The 19,217-nt window shown below is 45.7% G+C and overlaps 1 protein-coding gene across 4 annotated transcripts in view; it reads left to right on the top strand.

The window, feature by feature from the left end:
* Positions 1–77: 77 nt before the first annotated feature.
* The window catches only part of CSNK1D (casein kinase 1 delta), a 44,761-nt gene continuing 25,621 nt past the window's right edge, over positions 78–19,217 (top strand). For 2 of the 4 annotated variants that reach the window (XM_077166285.1, XM_077166286.1), the window contains exons 1-2: positions 83–493; positions 8,713–8,823. In XM_077166285.1, coding sequence (XP_077022400.1) covers positions 418–493; positions 8,713–8,823 — 187 coding nt within the window. In that variant the 5' untranslated portion in view covers positions 83–417. Of the gene's footprint in view, positions 494–8,712; positions 8,824–19,217 lie in introns of all 4 variants that reach the window. The other 2 variants (XM_077166287.1, XM_077166288.1) reach the window with 2 other exon arrangements.

Below are 19,217 nucleotides of genomic sequence, written 5' to 3'. Positions count from 1 at the left end.
GCCGCGCCCCGCCCCGCCCCGCCCCGCCCCGGAGCTCTCGCCCCGCCCCCAGCGGCGCGGCCCCGCCCAGCAGGGGGTTGCTAGGGGAAGTGACGTCACAGCGCGATGGCGGCGGCTCCTTTAGGCAGCTGGTGTGGGATTTAGGCCCGGAAGATCCGAGTCCATCCGCGACGGGGAGAGGGCAAGTGGGGCTGGCGGGGGTCGGACCAGGGTCGGCGACGCTCGGACTGTCCCATCCGCCCCGTATTGAGGCGCTGGGAGCGGCGGGGCGGCCGGAAAGCGATGGTGAAAGCGGGGCTGTGAGGGGGGCGGAGCCGGCAGCCGGACCCGCAGTAGCGGCAGTAGCGGCGCCGCCTCCCCGGAGCGCAGACCCAGGAAGCGGCCGGGAGCGCAGGAGCTAGACGGGCCGCCGCCGCCATGGAGCTCAGAGTCGGTAACAGGTACCGGCTGGGTCGGAAGATCGGCAGCGGCTCCTTCGGAGACATCTATCTCGGTGAGGCCGCGGCGCTCCCTCGGGCAACCCCTGCCGCGCGCCCCTCCCCCAGCCCCGGACCGACCCCCTCCCTAGCCGACTCCGCAACCCCGGCCCCTGAGGACGGCGGCGGGCGCGGGAGTCTGGGCGCCGGGACCTCCGCCCCGTGTCGAGGCTGGCTGCACACGGCTTCGAGAGCCGCAACTCAGCCCCAACCAGAGCTGCGGGACAGGACCCGCCGGGGGCAGCTGGGAGGAAGCTGGGGGCTGCAGGGGAGGTCCGGCCCGCAAGCCTGGGCCGCGCCCCGTCCGCTGCCCGGAGTCCGAGCAGGCCCCGCCGGAAGTGGGGGCCCGGGGGACGGTGAGCTCGAGATGGGCTCCCCTGGAAGCCCCCATTGTACGATGTGCCGCTGCCGTGCGTAAACTGCCAAAACTCGGCCCGGGAGGCCAGGCTCGGTTTCTCTGACCGTTGCGGCCTTTTAGGAGGGCGTCCGGTCGTCATGTCACCCACAAGGAAACCCAGGCCGGGGCTCTTTGCTCTGCAGTCCTGTCCGGGCCTGGTACCCGTGGCTCCCCCTCGCCAGGCTCGGCCCTTGTCAAAACCACGGGACTGCGGTGTGCAAGTGGAGGGTGCCCCGTGGGCAAGGGGAGCTGGGTCTGGGCTCAGCTTCCTCATTCCCCAGGTGCCTGCACCTGGCCGGGTGGATTCCTTCTGGACTGTGACCTTGGTCCAGCCGGAAGACCTAGGAGGAGGGCCTTTCTGTCCCTGAAGAAGACTGGCAGGTGTTGAGTAGGACGTGTGCGCCTGCAGGGCCTGTGTTTGTGCAGGTCCTCAGCTGCTGCTGCTAAGCTCTGTGCTTGACCAGAGCAGGCAAAGCTGGGTGGTCACCATGTTGGCAGAATAGAGGCCGATAAGGCTGTGGGAAAGGCCTACCCGAGTTTTTCTCTTTGGGTAGATTTGGAAGATGTTTGGGCTTAGAATATTCTGGGTCATTTCACATTTAGAGCGAGAGAAATATGCTCACATGTACACATAGGTGTGATATAAGATCGGCTTGAATCTTGAAGTTGAGAAGTTTGAACTTACGGTCCTTTCCTACTCTTTTGGGGAAGAATTGTGTTATGTGTATGTTATTCCAGACCCGCTGAACTTGAGACGGTCCAGCCTGGCCCGCAGCAAGTTGCAGAGAGATAGTTGCGTAAGTGTAGAGGTTGAAGAGCCCCGTGGTGGTGTTGCTGTTTGGCTGGTGTTCCTGTTAGAGTCAGGAGCTGCTGTACCTTCCATGACGCCTTTTACATTATCTCAGTGTGGGCTCCTCCCCCTCCCTCCGTCTTTTCACTTGAGAATAGAGGACAAGGGGCTTGGGGGGGGCCTGTTAAAAGGAACTTTCCTTACAGCTTTTGGGGCCTGGGTGACCTGCAGGATAACCCATCAGGGGTATAGTGATGACTTTGACTCTGGTCTTTCTGGCCTGCTGAGTATAATAGGCCTGAGAGACATTTGGGTTTTACCATTTAAATATTTATATCCAAGAAGTCAGTCTGGTCGTTCTCAGCAAGGCGTTGGGAGGCGAAGGGCTAGATAAATGCAAGCTGTTTGGCTTATTTATAGAACAGTAAATTTTGGCAAAAGTCTTAACCTCGGGATCTAGGAGCTCTGCTGAAAAGCCAGTCCATTAGATGTTGAAACTTTTTGCCAGGTGAGACCTGGTGAAAATGGCTTTGTGCTTTGGGAAGCTGGGTCCTGACAGTCGGGTGGTATTCTGGTTTCAAGAGGTCGTTCACCAGGATGGAAGCTCTTCTCTTCAAGTGGGGAGCTTAGTGGGGGTCCCGTTCATCCTGGAGGCCTTGCCTCGCCCTGGCCCCATTGCAGGTCCTGCGTGCGCAGCTGACCCACCTGCTCCGCAAGAAGGGGACTGGCACTCAGGTCCTTCTCTTGGCACCCACACCGCCTATTGTCGGGGCACACTAATCATTGGTGTGGGATTGGTCATGATGACTCCCCCCCAGTCAGCATTGGCTTTGGGTCCACCCTTAGTACTCAGGCTACACACTTCCCCACCATGGAAATGTGGTGGTCTTGTAAGCTTGAGTGCTTATGTGGCTGGGAGGGCAGGCCCAAGTACATCCATCGTGTGCGGGGCTTGGGCGTCCACAGGCTACATGCAGTTGCCGAACTACAGCTCCTTCCATTAGTGTAGGCAGTGAACTGGGTCCTGTTCTTGAAAATCTGGTCCTACATATCCTGGTGTGATTAATGATTAAAATCCTTCCTACTGTCATTCCTTTGAAGTTAGTCAGAAACTTGACTCCTCTAAGTACGGCTCACGTTTTCATGAGATTGGCTTGCTGGGATTTTGGATTTTACCTGGGACTTTATATGTTTTCTGATGTTTGAAATGGGATGGGGGGGCTTCAGTTTGCAGAACGCTTCAGGGCCCGTGAAGACCCAGTGGCCTGCTGTGCTTAGTTACTCATGAGGGCCTTGGCTGGTTGTCATCTGAGTCCTTCTAAAGCTTTATAACAGAAAATCGCTCCATCAGAAGGGGCAGTATCTGGGACTATTTCTTCAACTCCCAGGCTTCAGGCAGTCTGCTTATTAGACCTGGGACTTCCCTCCCTCTCAGCCTGCTAGCAGAGCTGGTGGGAAAGACTTCCCAGACCCAGCTACCTGTGTGGCCTGCCCTCAGAGTCCACACCTTGCCATCATCGGCTGCTTATGGGAAAGATGTTTAGGGGGAAAAAGGCTGGTATTGCTAACATGAACCATGCTTTCCAACCTCCAGTGGATGAGTGTGAACACGTGGTGGGCAGTCCAGGCGGGGTCACTTCTCTTCAGCCAGGGCTGACAGAGCCCCTGTCAGACATGAGCGCAGGAGACGAGACGCAGGGCAAGCAAAGCCAGGTGGGCTCTGTTCTCGTGGGTCTTCTGCTTCTGTCTTCATCTGTCTCCCGGAGGTGCACAGGTAGCAGGGTGCTGTGCTCTGCATGCCTGGTGGAGTGGGGGTTTTCCTCTTGCCAGCTGTTGGCCTCATCCTGTCACTGCACCAGCGTGTCAGTGTGCCAGGTAGACGGTGCAGTCTGACTTGATAACACATACACATAGCTTGAGATAGCTGGAGCTTAGTGACCTCTTCCTGTGTTTACCCTTGCTGACTTCGATTTCCCATTGAAGGCACCTGGCACAGTGGGTGGTACCCAGTATGTGTCCCAGAGTATGGTTGATGGGTGGTTGCTAACCGGGCCACGCTCCCCATAAGAGGCAGGTGCTCACCTGCTGCCATGTCTCTCTTGCCCTGAACCCTTTGGAGTAGTAGCTTCTATTTACGTTGGCTTTTGTCCTGTGCTTGAGTTTCTCCCATAAAATTTGTCATGCTGCTTTCCATTCCTTATCAGCCTTGCCTGCAGAGGTGACCTTTGCCCTCCTGTCCTGGGAGTCTCCCTTTTTCCTTGTTGACCGTTCTTGATGGGAGTTACCAGCATCCAGGCTGATACCTGTCCCAGAACTGGGTCGGGCTCATGCTTAGGTTTACTTAACGCACCCTCAGCTTTTGTCTGTTCAACTTGGAAGTACGTAGTTTTCTCTTCCTAGAACTAACCTGGAAAATCTGATCAGATACTGATACCCATGCCTGGAGGTGGGACGCATAGGAGAGCTTGAGTTGTTGGGGCTGTATCCTTAGTGCAGACAACGTGGTCTTGACAGCAGGGTCCAGCTATGGTGAGAAACACTCTGTGCTTGCTCTCATGTCTTATGCTGTCCCCTTGTGGTCTTGTGGCAGGTTGAGGATGACACCCTGCAGCACTGCTAGAGGAGTACCGCAGAGGGAGAGACAGGTGGGGGCAGGTCTACATGGTAGTATGGTAATGGTTGGTGCCCAAGGAATGCACAGAATGTGAAGCTGCTGCTTGGTATTTCTACCCAGTAGGCAATAAGCTCACTGGGAAAGGCAGCCTGGAGAGTTTGCTACTCCCACCTCTTGGGCAGAAATTCCTGGTCCAGCCTCTCTTTAGCCAGGAGTCAAACTCTGGACAGCGTTATGGTCTGCAGAGCCTGCCTAAGGGCAGGCATCCTTGGCTAGCACAACGTATGGCTGCTTGGGCTCCATGACAGTTGCCACTGGTCATCTGTTCCCAAGTCTGTATTGTAGGAGGTGGCTATCAGACATTGACCACCAGCCACCAGGAAGCAGATCGTACTGGTGAGAGGCCTGCGGGGCCCCAGGACTCTTGTATATTGAGGACCTACCGGCCAACAGGTTGGCATTCCCACATCCTCAGTGGTGCAGTTGGGCCATCTCCAGAGGCTGTGCTGCTAATGCTTTGGTGTGCAGAAAGTTGCTGATGTAACTAGTGAGATTTGTCATCTGTTCCTCCTGCTTTGGGGTATTCAGAGTTCCAGGACTTCACAAGAACTCCAATTTCATTTTTCATTAGTACAGTACATTTTTTAAGATGAAAGTCGTTCCTTTTGTAGTTGGATAGGTGGTGGCTATCCTACAGAGCTCCAGGCTTGCTGGAGCGGGCACGTTTCGGGCAGCACCAGAGAGCAGACTGCAGGTGACTGGCACTCTGTGGCCTGGGGTGCTTCCTGGCAGACCGTGACCCGTGGCCGCTCCTCCTGCAGACCAGAGCTTCTGATGCTTGTCCACCTCGCCTGGTGCTGTGTCACTGTCACTGTCCATTTATCTCCACAACTCCCTTGTGAAACAAGCTGCCACTCTCCCCATGATTTCAGGTGATAGGAGAAACTGAGTCACCAAGGACTCACCAAGGACTGGCTCGATTGCTTTGCACAAAGCTGCCTGGGTTGCTTGGCGCCATCTGCCTGGAAGGGAGTGGCCCAGGGATCTGTGTGGGACCAGCAGTTTGTTCATTCACAAATGACCTCACTGCCAGGAAGTTAATGTGCTTTTTATCAAGGAGGAACCTGAGGGAAGACTGAGGGGAGAACAGGGAAATGCTGTGCAGGATTTCTTTTTCTTTCTCTCTCCTTAAAGGTGACCTGGTGAGTCAAGTAGTAAACAGGTGATAGAGGTCTTCTAGGCAAAACTTTGGTTCAGGTTGGAACGTGTTAGCATTTGTGCATGAAGCTTGGAGGGGGTGGCCATAGTCCAGTGTGCGCCCTTTATTGGAGTAAAGCAGGGATGTAGTAATTTTAAAGTAAAAACTAAACTAATTTTGCCTCCAAACTCATGGGCTAGTGATTTGAAAGTATTCCTAGATATGTTGCCTGCTGTAGCCCAGAATTGATGGAAGTGGGGAGTGTGGGCTGTGCACGGCCAAGGCAGAGCAGTTAGAGGCCTTGTGGGCATTGCCCAAGCCTTTCAGGGGTCAGTCAGGAAGGTGGGGCGCTGTCTTTTTTTTTTAATTAAAAAAAAATTTTTTTTAATACCAAAAAAACCCTAACAAATATAAATATTCTTATTTTGGTCATTCCATTCTACATATATAATTAGTGATTCACAGTATCATCACATAGTTGCATATTCATCATCATGATCATTTCTTGAAACATTTGCATCTATTCAGAGAAAGAAATAAAACGAAAACAGAAATAAAATTTATATACCCCTTACCCCTCCCTTTCATTGATCCCTAAATTTCAAACTAAATTTAAACATTTGTTCCCCCTATCATTTATTTTTATTCTGTATGTTCTACTTGTCTGTTGACAAGGTAGATAAAAGGAGCATCAGACACAAGGTTTTCACAATCACACAGTCACATTATGAAAGCTATACCATTGTACAATCATCCTCAAGAAACCTTGATGATCCAGCGGGATGGATGCCACGATGGCTTCTGCAGGCTGGCGTACCAGCGGAGACTCTCTCCGCGGATAAAGTAGGAGCCCAGGAAGCCCCCCAGGCTGGGCACCAGCGTGAAGCCCATGACAGAAACCCAGGGAGGGGCCATTGCTGCTCCATTCCAGGGGCTACTGGAACACAGCTCTACATTTTCAGGCAGTTTCTTCTAGCCTCTCCATTACATCTTGAATAATAAGGTGATATCTACTTAATGCATAAGAATAAGCTCCAGGATAACCTCTTGACTGCGTTTGGAATCTCTCAGCGATTGACGCTTTATTTTGTCTCATTTCTCTCTTCCCCCTTCTGGTGGAGAAGCTTTCTCAGTCCCTTGGTGCTGAGTCCCAGCTCATTTTAGGATTTCTGTCCCATGTTGCCAGGAGGGTCCACACCGCTGGGAGTCATGTCCCACGTAGACAGGGGGAGGGTGGTGAGTTTGCTTGTTGTGTTGGCTGGAGAGAGGGGCATGGCGCTGTCTTGTCCAGGGAAGGCCAGGTGGGGCTTGGCCTCTGCTACGTCTCCAGTCTGGTGGGGAAGGGGATATTGCCAGATGTGGGATGAGTTAGGGGTGACTCTTTACACCTCATGGGAATTGAGCCTGTCTGGGAAATGTGCTGTATCAAAGATGTGTGCAGTTTGATTTGTGGCAGCAGGACCAACTGAGTTAGAGATGTTTATAAAATCACTGCCCTCTCCCCCCACTGTCCCTCCATGAGAAAGAACTACACACACCTCCATGGGCATATAGAGGCGACTTGAAGACACACAGTCACCCTGGAGCTCCCACAGTGTGGCCATCGTGGTGACTGCGAGAGCAGACAGATGAGGGGTGATAGGGAGGGTTTAGAGAAGGAAAGCTGGGAATCCTTTGAAGAAACCTGCATTGCCTTATATCTGTCTCTTCTGAGAACTTGATCCTAGTGGGTAAATAAGGAAATGGGGTGGTGGAATACCAAATACTCATTTCTATACATTTCGAATACTTGCTGTTTTAAAAGGTAAAAAGAAGGATCATTTTTCATAGAGATTTATCAGCTGCTGACCCTGTCTTACACCAGGAGATGGACAGTGTCCTCATTTGATCTTCTGGGAAAATTCAAACAGTGCTCATTGCTTTTCTTCCTTTTTTAAAAATATTTTTATTGATAAAACTCAGCGTACATTGTTAATATACAAGCATTGCTTACATGATGTACAATCGGTGGCTCACAATATCATCACATAGCTGTGATTCATAACCATGATAATTTTTTTGAACATTTGAATCACTCCAGAAAAACGAAGAGAAAAGAAAAAACTCATACATACCATACCTTACCCCTCCCTCTTTCATTGACCACTAGTATTGCCACCTACTCAATTTATTTTAACTTTTGTTCCCCCTATTATTTGTTTATTTTTTATCCATATTTTTTACTTATCTGTTCATACCCTAGATAAAAGGAGCATCAGATACAAGGTTTTTCACAGTCACATGGTCACATTTTAAAAGCTATATCATTATACAGTCATCTTCAAGAAACAAGGGTATTGAAACACATCTCAACAATTTCGTGTACTTCCCTCTAGCCACTCTAATACACCATAAACTAAAAAGGGGATAGCTCTGTAATGCATACGAATAACTTCCAGGATAACCTCTCAATTCTGTTTGAAATCTCTCAGCCACTGACAGTTTACTTTTTCTTTTTTCTTTCTTCTCCCTTTTGGTCAAGAAGGTTTTCTCAGTCCTTTGATGCCAGGTCCTGGCTCATCCTGGGATTTCTGACCCACGTTGCCAGGGAGATTTACACCCCTGGGAGTCATGTCCCACGTCGGGGGGAGAAGGGCAGCAAGTTTACTTGCTGTGTCGGCTTAGAGAGAGACAGGCCACATCTGAGCACTAAAAGAGGTTCTCTGGAGGGTGACTCTTAGGTATAATTTTAAGTAGGCTTAGCCTATCCTTTGCAGGAATAAGTTTCATAGGCACGAACCCCAAGAACTTGGGCCTCTTGACTTGGTTGTCCCCACTGTTTGCGAGAATATCAGAAATTCTCTGAAAGGGGAAGTTGAATATTTCCTCCTTTCTACCCATTCCCCCAAGAGGACTTTGCAAATACTTGTTTATTCACTGTCCAAATCACTCTGGGATTTATCAGGACATCACACTAACAGGGACAAACCAACAAAATCTCATGCCCTATTCAAAATTCCATGTACTTAATGGTATTAACTAAACTGACCATAGAAGTTAAATTAGGAAATGCACTACCCAATCCCTTTGATCTCACACAGAAGTTGAAGTTTTAGAATATGAACAATATCACCCTTTACCAAGTTTTTTTTCTGATATACCTTAGTCCTATTTCTCTTTGCTTTTCTAATGTGTTGTTACACTGAATCAGGTGGTAGTCATGGAGTGATTGACACTTTTGTTTTCTTCGTTCCCCAGGTACGGACATTGCTGCAGGAGAAGAAGTTGCCATCAAGCTTGAATGTGTCAAAACCAAACACCCTCAGCTGCATATAGAGAGCAAGATCTACAAAATGATGCAGGGAGGAGGTAGGCCTTTGCATGTGAGCCAATAGTGGCTCCTGGGATGGCGCCTTTTCAGGGTCCAGGGCTGCTCTAGGAAAAGGGGGAAGGTCATCTGTGCTTGGCCACGGGCTTTCATTTCACAGCTGGCTGAGATACAGGAGGTCTCATTCAGCAGAAAGAAAAAGTGACTTTAGGCTTATTGCTTACATACTACCTTCCTTAGCTTCATATTAAGAAATAATATCTTTAAAGTCCAGGGCTTTGTGTGAATTTTAATTTTTCAAATGCATGTTATAATAAATATGTGCTGTTGATTGTGTGTGTGTGCCCCCCATCGGTCATCTAGGGGTGCCCCCCTCACGCTTGGAACACCTTCCTCCTTTTCAGTCCCTGGGGTAGCCTCTGCTCACTCACGTGCTCGTATAAGCTCTGTGGCAGTTCCTTCAAACTCTCTGGACTCCAGTTTTCTTTTAGAAGCAAGAACAAGGGCTTGAGCTCAGTGACTTGCAGCCCCTTCCAACTCAGTCACTGTCCTAACTGGGGGCTCAGGTGCCCTGGCGGAGGCCAAGGAGTTCCCTCCCTGGTCTCAGAGTCTAACTTTCAGATTTCTCTGGACCTTAAAATAGTTTGCTGAATGGAGGAGTAGGGAATTTGGTTTTGGAGTTTCAGAGCCCTGAAGATACTGCACCACTGTGAAGGTACCCCACCAGAGCAGCTCTTTGAAATCCCAGTCTCAGCCCCAGCTGTTTTGAACACTCTTTGCAAACAAGGCTTTGTGTTTGAGAAGTGACCCTGTTTCTTCCTCTTTGGAGAACTAAGGTCAAAACCCCCTGTGGTGGTAACTTTCAAGTAGATATGCAATTTCGAGGGTGACCTGTGAGCTTTCTCAGCACTTACACAGGAAAGCTTGTCTTGAAAGCCTTTATTAGCCCTCTTGTCAGTAGGAAAGGGAGGACTTTTGATTTGTGGCATCTTTCCTCAAAAAAAAAGAAATTTAGTCTGTATACTAGTAGAAACATGTGTTTCTAGGTTTGTATAATATAACTTGTATGTGGCAGCATACACAACCCAAGTCTTTGTAAACAGACCTGGCTACCCACTGCAGAGAGTGTTGACCCATTGTGGCAAGTACTGGATTTCATGGACTCTCCGCTCCCTCATTCCTCTCTCATCCTCAATAGAAGAGAGGGTTTATGCTTTAGGACAGGGTTTCATAACTTTAGCTCTGTTGCCATTTGTTGGGCGCCATCTTCTGTGCTAGAGAACGTTGAGCAGCACCCGTGGACTCTGCCTACAAGATTCCAGTAGCAAACTCCCTTTCCATCCGTGGTTGGGGCAGCCAAACGTGTCTCCAGACATTGCCAGATGCCCCCAAGGGGGCAGAAATGCTCCCTGTTGAGAACCAGTGATGTAGGACATAATGAAATACTAGCTTTCTTCATCCTACCCACTACTCTTCAAGGATCCAAAAAGGTTTCTGAAAATGGGCTCTGCCACATCTAGACTTTGAATGCAAAGCCACATCTCTGGGCATTTCCTGGACATAGACCAGGTTTATTTTACTCCTGATTTAAATGCACCTTTGGAGAATGCTACTATAAAAGTCTGTATTTCATTTGACAAGTTCTGGCCAGGAGAGCATGGCTGTCATTCCTTAATGATGTGAGCTCATTCTAATGAGACTTAAACTCGGGACCAGCAGATGGAGAGTGTAGGAATCTGTTTGCCCAGAAACCAACAGCTTCTGCTGTCCAATCCAGGTTTCTGTAGCACTATTTTATGTAGGTGTGTGTGGACTGTTCTTTTGTCTTCTGGAAGGGACACCCAGCAACACCAACTGTGGTTTTCTTCCTTTACGTGAGAGCCAAGTGGTGATGCTGAGTTCTGGTCTTTCTTACATCTGATTGGGACTATGTACTGACTGCTGCATTGTGGAAGAATGCTGAAAGCTGTGTTGCTATGTCCTGTTTTCAGTAGCTTTTTGGAGGATGGCAGGGATTTATTTGGTAAACGTCGGTGTGGTGGTGATGGTGCTGACCCGCAGGTATCACGGTGCCTGGCCAGCTAAGACTGCTGTGTGAGGAGTCAGGATTTAGACATTTGTGTCAGGAATTGTTAAAAGTACTTTGTGTGTATTGCGTTTACCACCCGTGTGGTGCCCGCCACCTCGTGTGATGATTGAGGAAACTGAAGCGCAGGAAGGCTGAGCAACATTCCAAAGGGCACAGATTTGAACTTGAGTATTGTAGCTCCTGGGCCCAGTGTTGCTGTGTACCACCTCCCTGCCTCCACTTGCCTCTCCACTCGCCTCCCCACTCCCTGGGAAAGGAGTGTCTGCTGCCCTTGGTGGCCTTGAGCTGTTAGGAATGCACCCCGGATGCTTCTACCTTCCACCTGGAACAGCAGAACGAAGTTACAGTTAGCCATGTTGATTAACAGTTCGGTGGACATCAAATTTTTATTGAAACCATGTGGACTGCCTGCAAACCTGGAGCCATTATACTGATCTTTCCAATACTGATAACTCCGAGAAGTATCCTTAGACTACTCCCTCCTCTGGTTAGCCCCCAGTAGGGAGCAGTTATTTGGGTTACAGCTGCTTCTGGTGAAGGCTCAATGTCTTGTGGTTTAGAACAAGGAGAGTGGAATCGTGTGTCACTTGGGGTTGGTGAGTGAGGAGGTCGACAGCTAAGAATGGGTCCCTACCTCCCGGTGGCTTTGGGGCCATTAGAGCCCTAGAAATGAGGCACTTTGACCCTGTAGTGATTTTCTCTTTCATTTTGTGTATCTGGTCATATCCTACCTTTTTTTTGCCTTGGACTGGGGGGCTGTGGAGAGAGCTAGGAAGGACGTTACTGAGGCAGTCAGTTGGGGAAATGTGAGAATACACTGTATGTTCAATGTTAGTGAAACCTTGAGGTTTAATCTGTATAGACAATAAAATACCATGTTAAAGAATGCGGAAGGCTCAGAAATAGGAAAAGTGGCAGTGGCCTTGGAACTGACCAGAGAGACTAGAGACAGACTTTCATGTACAGAATTGCAGTCAACGAACTGAGGAAAAATTGAAGGTCGGTGGGAAAAGGGCCTTGCCAAGTAGAAAGTGTTGGGGACAGTCAGTTGTCCATAAATGGGATTCTTTCTCACCATATGTAAAACTCACTTTCGAAATTAGTCAAAGGACTTAAATGTGAAAAGTGAAACTTGAAAAAAACGTTTTAAAATCCACTTTATTGAGGTATACTTGGTTTGCAGCATTACTGTGTGTATTTGAAGTGTACAGTTGCAGAGTTTGGTGTGTGTGTATTTTCACGAACCATTACCGTACTAGACATACTGAGCGTGCTCTTGCCCCAGATGTTACCATGTGCTTTTGTGATCCCTCCTCTCCCAGTCCCCTAGCTACCCTGAACTATCTGTTGCTACAGATGAGTTTGCGTTTTCTAGAGTTTCATATAAATGGAATCATACAGTATATATGTTTTTGGTCTGGCATCTTTCAACATAATTCTTTGGAGATTCATCCCTGTGTTGTAGTTAGTTGTTCATTCATTTTTATTGCTGAGAAGTATTGCAGTGTATGGATATGCCACAGTTCATTTATCCAGTCACCTGTTCACAGACATTCAGGTTGGTTCCAGTTTGGGGCCGTCACAAACAAAGCTGCTTTTGATATTCATATATGGAATTTCTTTGGACATATGTTTCCTTTTCTCTGGGGTAAATGCCTGTGAGCAAGATGGCTGAATCGAGAATAGGTGAATGTTTTAATATTTGAAGAAAAATGCAAACTTGTCCAAAGTATTGGCACCATTTTACATTCCCTCCAGCAGTGTTTGAGGGCTTTGGTAGTTGGTGTCTTTCAAAGAATTTGCCCATTTAAGTTGTTGAATTCATTGGCATAGACTTTCATGATATCTCCCTATTAGCCTTATAATATTTGTAGGCTCTAGTGGATACCACCTCTCTCATTCTTGATATTGGTAGTTTCTGCAGTGTTTATATTTTTTTCTTGATCAGAGAACCAGCTTTTCGTTTCATTTCTTTTTCTCTGTTATTTTCCTGTTTAATTAATCTCTGTTCTGATCTATATTATTTCCTTTCTTCTGCTTGCTTTGGGTTTAATTTGTTCTTTCTCTTAAGGTGGAAGCTGAGGTCATTGATTTGAGACCTAATGTAGGCCTTCATTTGCCAATTTTCTTATATAGGCATTTATTTGCCATAAATGTCATAAGTTCTGTCATGATCCCACAAATTCTGGGATATTGTGTTTTCATTTTATTCAGTTCAAAATACCTTCTGATTTCCCCTTTGATGCTTGGGTTATATTAAGTGTGTTATTTGCCTTCCTGATAATTTGGTGATTTTCCAGAGAGTTTTCTAATTTATTTCTAATTAAATTTCACTGTTATCTGAGAACATACTTTATATAACTTGAAATCTTTTTCATTTATTGAGACTTATTATAGTCCAGAATATAACTCCAGAACTCCTGTGGATCTGGCGTGTCTTTTAGCTGTGAGTCCTGTCTTTGTAAATATTCCATGCCTACTTGAGAAAAGTATGTATTCTCTTGTGGAGAGAGGGCTGTTGAAGTCTCCAGTTAAAATGTTGGAGCTGGCTGTTTCTCCTGATAACTTTGCTTTGTGTGCTCTGAGGTTGTTACTGGTTGCATGATGAATGTTTTGGATTGTGATGTTCTCTTGATAAATTGGCTCCACCATCACTTGGAAATGGTCTCACCTTCTTTTCTGTAGTCAACTCTGTCTGGTGCTGATAGAACGACTCTGGCTTTCTCTTGACTAGTCCTGGCAGGTATGTAATTTGTATCTGAAGGATGCTTATTGTGGAGTTCAATCTGTCTGCTCTCTCCATTCTGAGAAAGTCTGCCTCAATTAGGGTGTTTACATTGTTTGCATTTACTGTGGTCACTGATATCTTGGGTTTGAATCCATCATTTATTTGCTCTTCGTATTTGTCTCTTCCATTCTTGGTTCCATGTTCCCTCTTTTCTGCCTTCCTTTGGCTCCATCAGGTATTAGGATTCTGTTGTAGCCCTTTGTTGCCTTATTAACTGTAGCTCTTTGCTTAATTTAGTGTTTGATGTAGAGTTTATCATGGTCGTCTTTGTGATATGCCTCATGGGTAGTCACAGAACCTTACAACAGTGTGCTTCCATTTCTCCCCTCAGCCTGTGTGCTGTCATGGTCATGAGTTTGCTTTTATTTGTTATAAAACCTACACTGCAGTGTTGTTTTTCTTTGAACAGTCATTTCTTTCACAGATGTAAATAAATTTTAAAAATGTTGTATATGTCTGCTTGTGCTGTTATTTCTGGTACTTATTCCTTTGTGGAGACCATGTGTTCCATCACACATCTAGAAGTGCACAGCCGCTGGTGAGGAATTTTCTACCTTTTATATATCTGGAAATGTTATAGTTTTGTCTTTGCTCCTCAGAAATTTTCTTACAATCTATTATTTTGTGGATTAGCCAGGTGTTTTTTGCCAGTACTTTAAAGGTATGGCTCCATTTTCTTTAACTTATGTCGTTTCTTACAAGAAGAATCTTTATCTTTGCTCCTGTGGATCTGGCGTGTCTTTTAGCTGTGAGTAGTCTGATCATGTGCCTTGGTGTGATGCTCTTTGATGGTTCTTATGCTGTGACTTATCAGTCTTCTTGGCTGTGTAGGTGTGTTGTTTCCGTCCAGCCTGGATACACTTTAGCTTTGGGAGTACAGTCTCTCCCTCCCTCTCCCTACTCTCTCCTTCCCTTCAGGGCACCCCAGTTACATGAATGAGGCAGGCCTGAAGTTGTTCCACACTAATTGATGCCCTTAAAGCTTTGTTTTGTCTTTGTGTTTTAGTTGTATTGTTTCTCTCACTGTGCCTTCGAGTTTACTAACCTTCTCTTCTGCAGTGTCTAATCTGTTAATCCCATCTAGTGTTGTTTTCATCTCAGACCTTGTTTTCGGTTTTAGAAGTTATGTATTTTTTTATATCTTCCATGTCTCTTTTCCTAGGAAGGTATCTGCAAAAACAAACAAGATTTGAATAAAACTTTCATGTATAAGAATTTTCACCAGTGGACATATATAAGATTGTTCTTTTTAAAAAAGTTTTTTCGAGCTATATTCACACACCATACAATGCATCCAAGATATACAATCATGGCTTTTAGTATAATCACAGAGTTGTGCTTTTATCACCACAATTCTCATACTTTTTTATCACTCCAAAAAGTAAGACCCATACCACTTAGCAGTTACCTCTCAATCCTTCTGTCCTTTCCCAGCCCTGCTAATCTAATTGTCTGTATAGATTTATTTATATTTAGAAAATACTAACACATTGCTAACTATAGTTCACAGTGTGCATTGCGTATATTTTTTCCCATATAACACCCTCTTATTAACACCTTGTACTAGTTTTGTACATTTGTTCTTGTTTATGAAAGAACATTCTTATATTTATAATATTCACCACAGTCATCATCCCCCTGAGGATTCACTGTGTTATACAGTCCCATGTTTTATCCTCTAGCTCTTTCTAGTGATATGCAAGACCTAAAACTACCCCTTGTATCTGTAGTCTTACACATGATTCAGTGTCATTAATTAACGCTCACAGTAATGTGCTACTGTCTCCTCCATCCATTTCCAAACATTTACAATGAACCTAAATAGAAATACTGCACAAAAGCGTGCTCTTAACAGCACTGTTAATAAAAGGGGAAATAAAAGTTAAACAATTCAAATAAAAGGAGAACAGATACACTGTAGTATAATTTCCATATGGAATTTATACAATAGGAATACTTACGTTTTTAAAAAGCAGCATAACAATAAATGAGCTTTTGGATAGTGGTTCCCTGGGGAGTGTGGGGGGGAGGTGAGGGACGCACATAAAGGAGCTGCGATTACTAGGTGCACCCTGGGTCTTCAGTCGGCTCACAGAGTATTCATTACAGTGTGCTTTATTACTTAGATATTTATCATAGTCACTCTCCTGTGATACATAATATTTATATTTTTAATGTTTGAACATTTTTTCAATGAAAGAAACTAAATATGTGGTCTGTTATAGTGCCAGAAAGTAAGAAAATGCCCACAGAAATAAAAGAACCCATAATGATGGGGATATGTTAAAAGGGACATGGAACCAAATAAACATCCTTGAGTCCATACTTACGTAAATAAGTGATTAGGTAAATTAGTAACTGTGGGGAAAAAGAGACAAAACTGCCATGTAGAAGAATTCCCAGTAATTTTTGTAAGTACTCTGTCAGGAAGGGAGAGCCTAACTCTGCACTTCTTAGAAGGGGCTATGCACCGTAACTTCTTCCCAGTCTGAACCCTATGGAAATGGGAGAAAAGAGGCACTTCGCAGGGGAGAAGTTGAGGCTACAGAACCTCTACCAGTGGGTGAGGTAACTGGGTGGGTGAGAAGGGTGCCTTCCCTTTGGGGTCTTCCCCCAAAACTCCATCACGCGCATCTAACCAGGAGGAAGACAGCATGCAGGTTGCATGCTGTCAAGGTAGTCAAAAAGAAGGAGCGAGAGATTGGGCCAAGATGGCGGCTTAGTGAGGTATGGGATTTAGTTCATCTCCAGAACAGCTAGTAAATACCCAGGAACAGTATAGAACAACTGCTGGGCCCACATCAATGGCTAGATACACAACGTACCCCAGTCTGGACAAGCTGGACTGACTGCAAGCCCACCCAGAACGATGAGTTTCCCAAACCATGGTAGCCAGCACCCCTCCCCCACAGGCTGCTTCCCAGAAGGGAAACGTAAAGAGACTTTACTAACAGTAAGGGCCTGAGCACAACCAAGCTCCAATTGTGAAATTAACAAATTCTGACTATGAAAAATAAGCTCCCAGCTCAGCTGAACCCCAAGTAAAAGCTGAGGTTGCTGGTTTTTCCCTGGTGCAGAGGGGCAGAGCTCACAGAAAAAGGAAAAAAAAATGGGGGGGGGGTTTGGATCGGATATCACATAATACTTGAAACGGTCTGGACCCTAAAGGAGAGAAGGGGGTACATAGGTCCTGGAGATACACAGAGCAACATACCAACTTAAGCTCTTGATCAGCAAACCCAAGGAACTGGGGTCCTGCTCTGAAAAGGATTTTTCTTTTTCTTTTTTTGTGGCCATGTTTCAACGGCTTGACTACTCTGTGGATACAGCTGCAGGGCTTCTCAGGCTCCCACTCCCCAGGCATAGACAGAATGAAGCTTGTTTGAGTGTTTGTCTGGGAAACTGTGCCTTCCCCAGAAAAGGGGTGGGGCCCATCTCAGGTGGATTCCCTCCCTCAAGGAATTCAGATGCCAGGATCTGGAATGATAAAGCGATTAAAATCAACCTACAACCTCTGCTCTGTCTCAACGAATCCCCCAGCAGGGAGAGTCTGCTGAAGTTAAAGGTATCACATCACCTTATGCTGGTGGGACCTGCAGGCAGAAAAGCGCCACGATACTGGGCAGGACAGGAAAACTGCAGAGTCCAGGGGCATCAGAGGAAAGCCTTTCAACCTGCTGGGTCTCACCCTCAGGGAAAACTGACGCAGGTGACTCTTTCCTCATGAGAGGAGGTCAGTTTGGTCTGGGAAAATCTGGCCGGAGTCTATAATAACTTAAGTAGACTCTCCTAAGGGGCAGGGGTGGATGGAGAAGACACCATACGGGCGGGTCAAGAAACAAGAAGACAAGAACTGAAAAATTCAAATCTATTAAATAAAACCTAAGCTAGAGGTCCAGAATAATCTGAACTGAATATCAAAGAACAGATAGACAAGAGTCATCCAGCAAGAAAATCCTAGGTGAAAACGATCTCCAGAATAAACTAATTAAGGTAATTAAATGCCCAGACACCAGCAAAAAAATAACAAATTACACTAGGAAAAATAAAGATATGGCCCAGTCAAAGGAAAAATCAACAGTTTAAGTGAGATAAAGGAGTTGAAACAGTTAATTCAGAATGTTTGAACAGACATGGAAAACCTCATCAAAAATCAGTGAATTGAGGAAGGATATAAAGAAGGCAAGGAATGAACAAAAAGAAGAAATTGAAAGTCTGAAAAAACAAATAACAGAACTTACGGGAATGAAAGACCCAGTAGAAGAGATGAAAAAAACAATGAAAACCTACAATGGTAGATTTCAAGAGGCGGAAGGTAGAATTAGTGAACTGGAGGACAGGACATCTGAAATCCCATAAGCAAAAGAAAATACAGGGAAAAGAATAGGAAAATATGAGCAGGGACTCAGGGAATTGAATGACAACATGAAGTGCATGAATATAACGTGTTGTGGGTGTCCCAGAAGAAGAGAAGGGAATAGGAGGAGAAAAACTAATGGAGGAAATTATTGCTGAAAATTTCCCAACTCTTATTAAAGACATAAAATTACAGATCCAAGAAGTGCAGCGTACCCCAAAGAGAATAGACCCAAATAGATGTACTCCAAGACACTTACTAATCAGAATGTCAGTTGTCAAAGAGAAAGAGAGAATCTTGAAAGCAGCAAGAGAAAAGAAGTCCATCACATGCAAGGGAAGCCCAGTAAGACTATGCATAGATTTCTCAGCAGAAACCATGGAGGCAAGAAGGCAGTGAGGCGATATATATGTAAATTACTGAAGAGAAAAACTGCCAACCAAGAATGCTATATCCAGCAAAATTGTCCTACAAAAATAAGGGTGAAATGAAAACATTTTCAGGCAAAAAAAAAAAATCACTGAGAGAATTTGTGGCTAAGAGACCAGCTCTGCAAGAAATACTAAAGGGAGCACTAGAGACAGATATGAAAAGGCAAGAGGGAAAGGGGTGGAGAAGAGTGTAGAAATAAAGACTTATCAGTAAAGGTAAAAAGAAGGAAAATTAGGTACGACATATAAAATCCAAAAGGCAAAATGGTAGAAGAAAGTACTGCCCATATAGTAATAAAACTAAACGTTAATGGATTAAACTCCCTGATCAAAAAACAGACGGGCAGAATAGATTAAAAACAGGACCCATCTATATCCTCTCTACAGGAAACACGTTTTAGACCCAAGGATAAACATAGGTTGAAAGTGAAAGGTTGGGAAAGGATATTTCATGCAAATAACAATCAGAAAAGAGCAGGAATAGCCATACTAATATCCAACAAATTAGACTTCAAATGTATAACAGTTAAAAGAAACAAAGAAGGACACTATGTATTTAAAAGGAACAATTCAACAAGAAGACATAACAATCATAAATATTTATGCACCAAGCCAGAATGCTCCAAAATACATGAGGCAAACACTGAAAAGAGAAATAGACACATCTACCATAATAGTTGGAGATTTCAATTCCACACTTGCGTCAGTGGACAGAACACCTAGACAGAGGATCAATAAAGAAACAATTTGAATAATACAATCAATGAGCT

Source organism: Tamandua tetradactyla, chromosome 6 (genome assembly GCF_023851605.1).
Source record: "Tamandua tetradactyla isolate mTamTet1 chromosome 6, mTamTet1.pri, whole genome shotgun sequence".
Classification (NCBI taxonomy): domain Eukaryota; kingdom Metazoa; phylum Chordata; class Mammalia; order Pilosa; family Myrmecophagidae; genus Tamandua; species Tamandua tetradactyla.
Note: the sequence above shows the minus strand (reverse complement) of the source record. Positions and strands in the feature narration are given on the sequence as shown.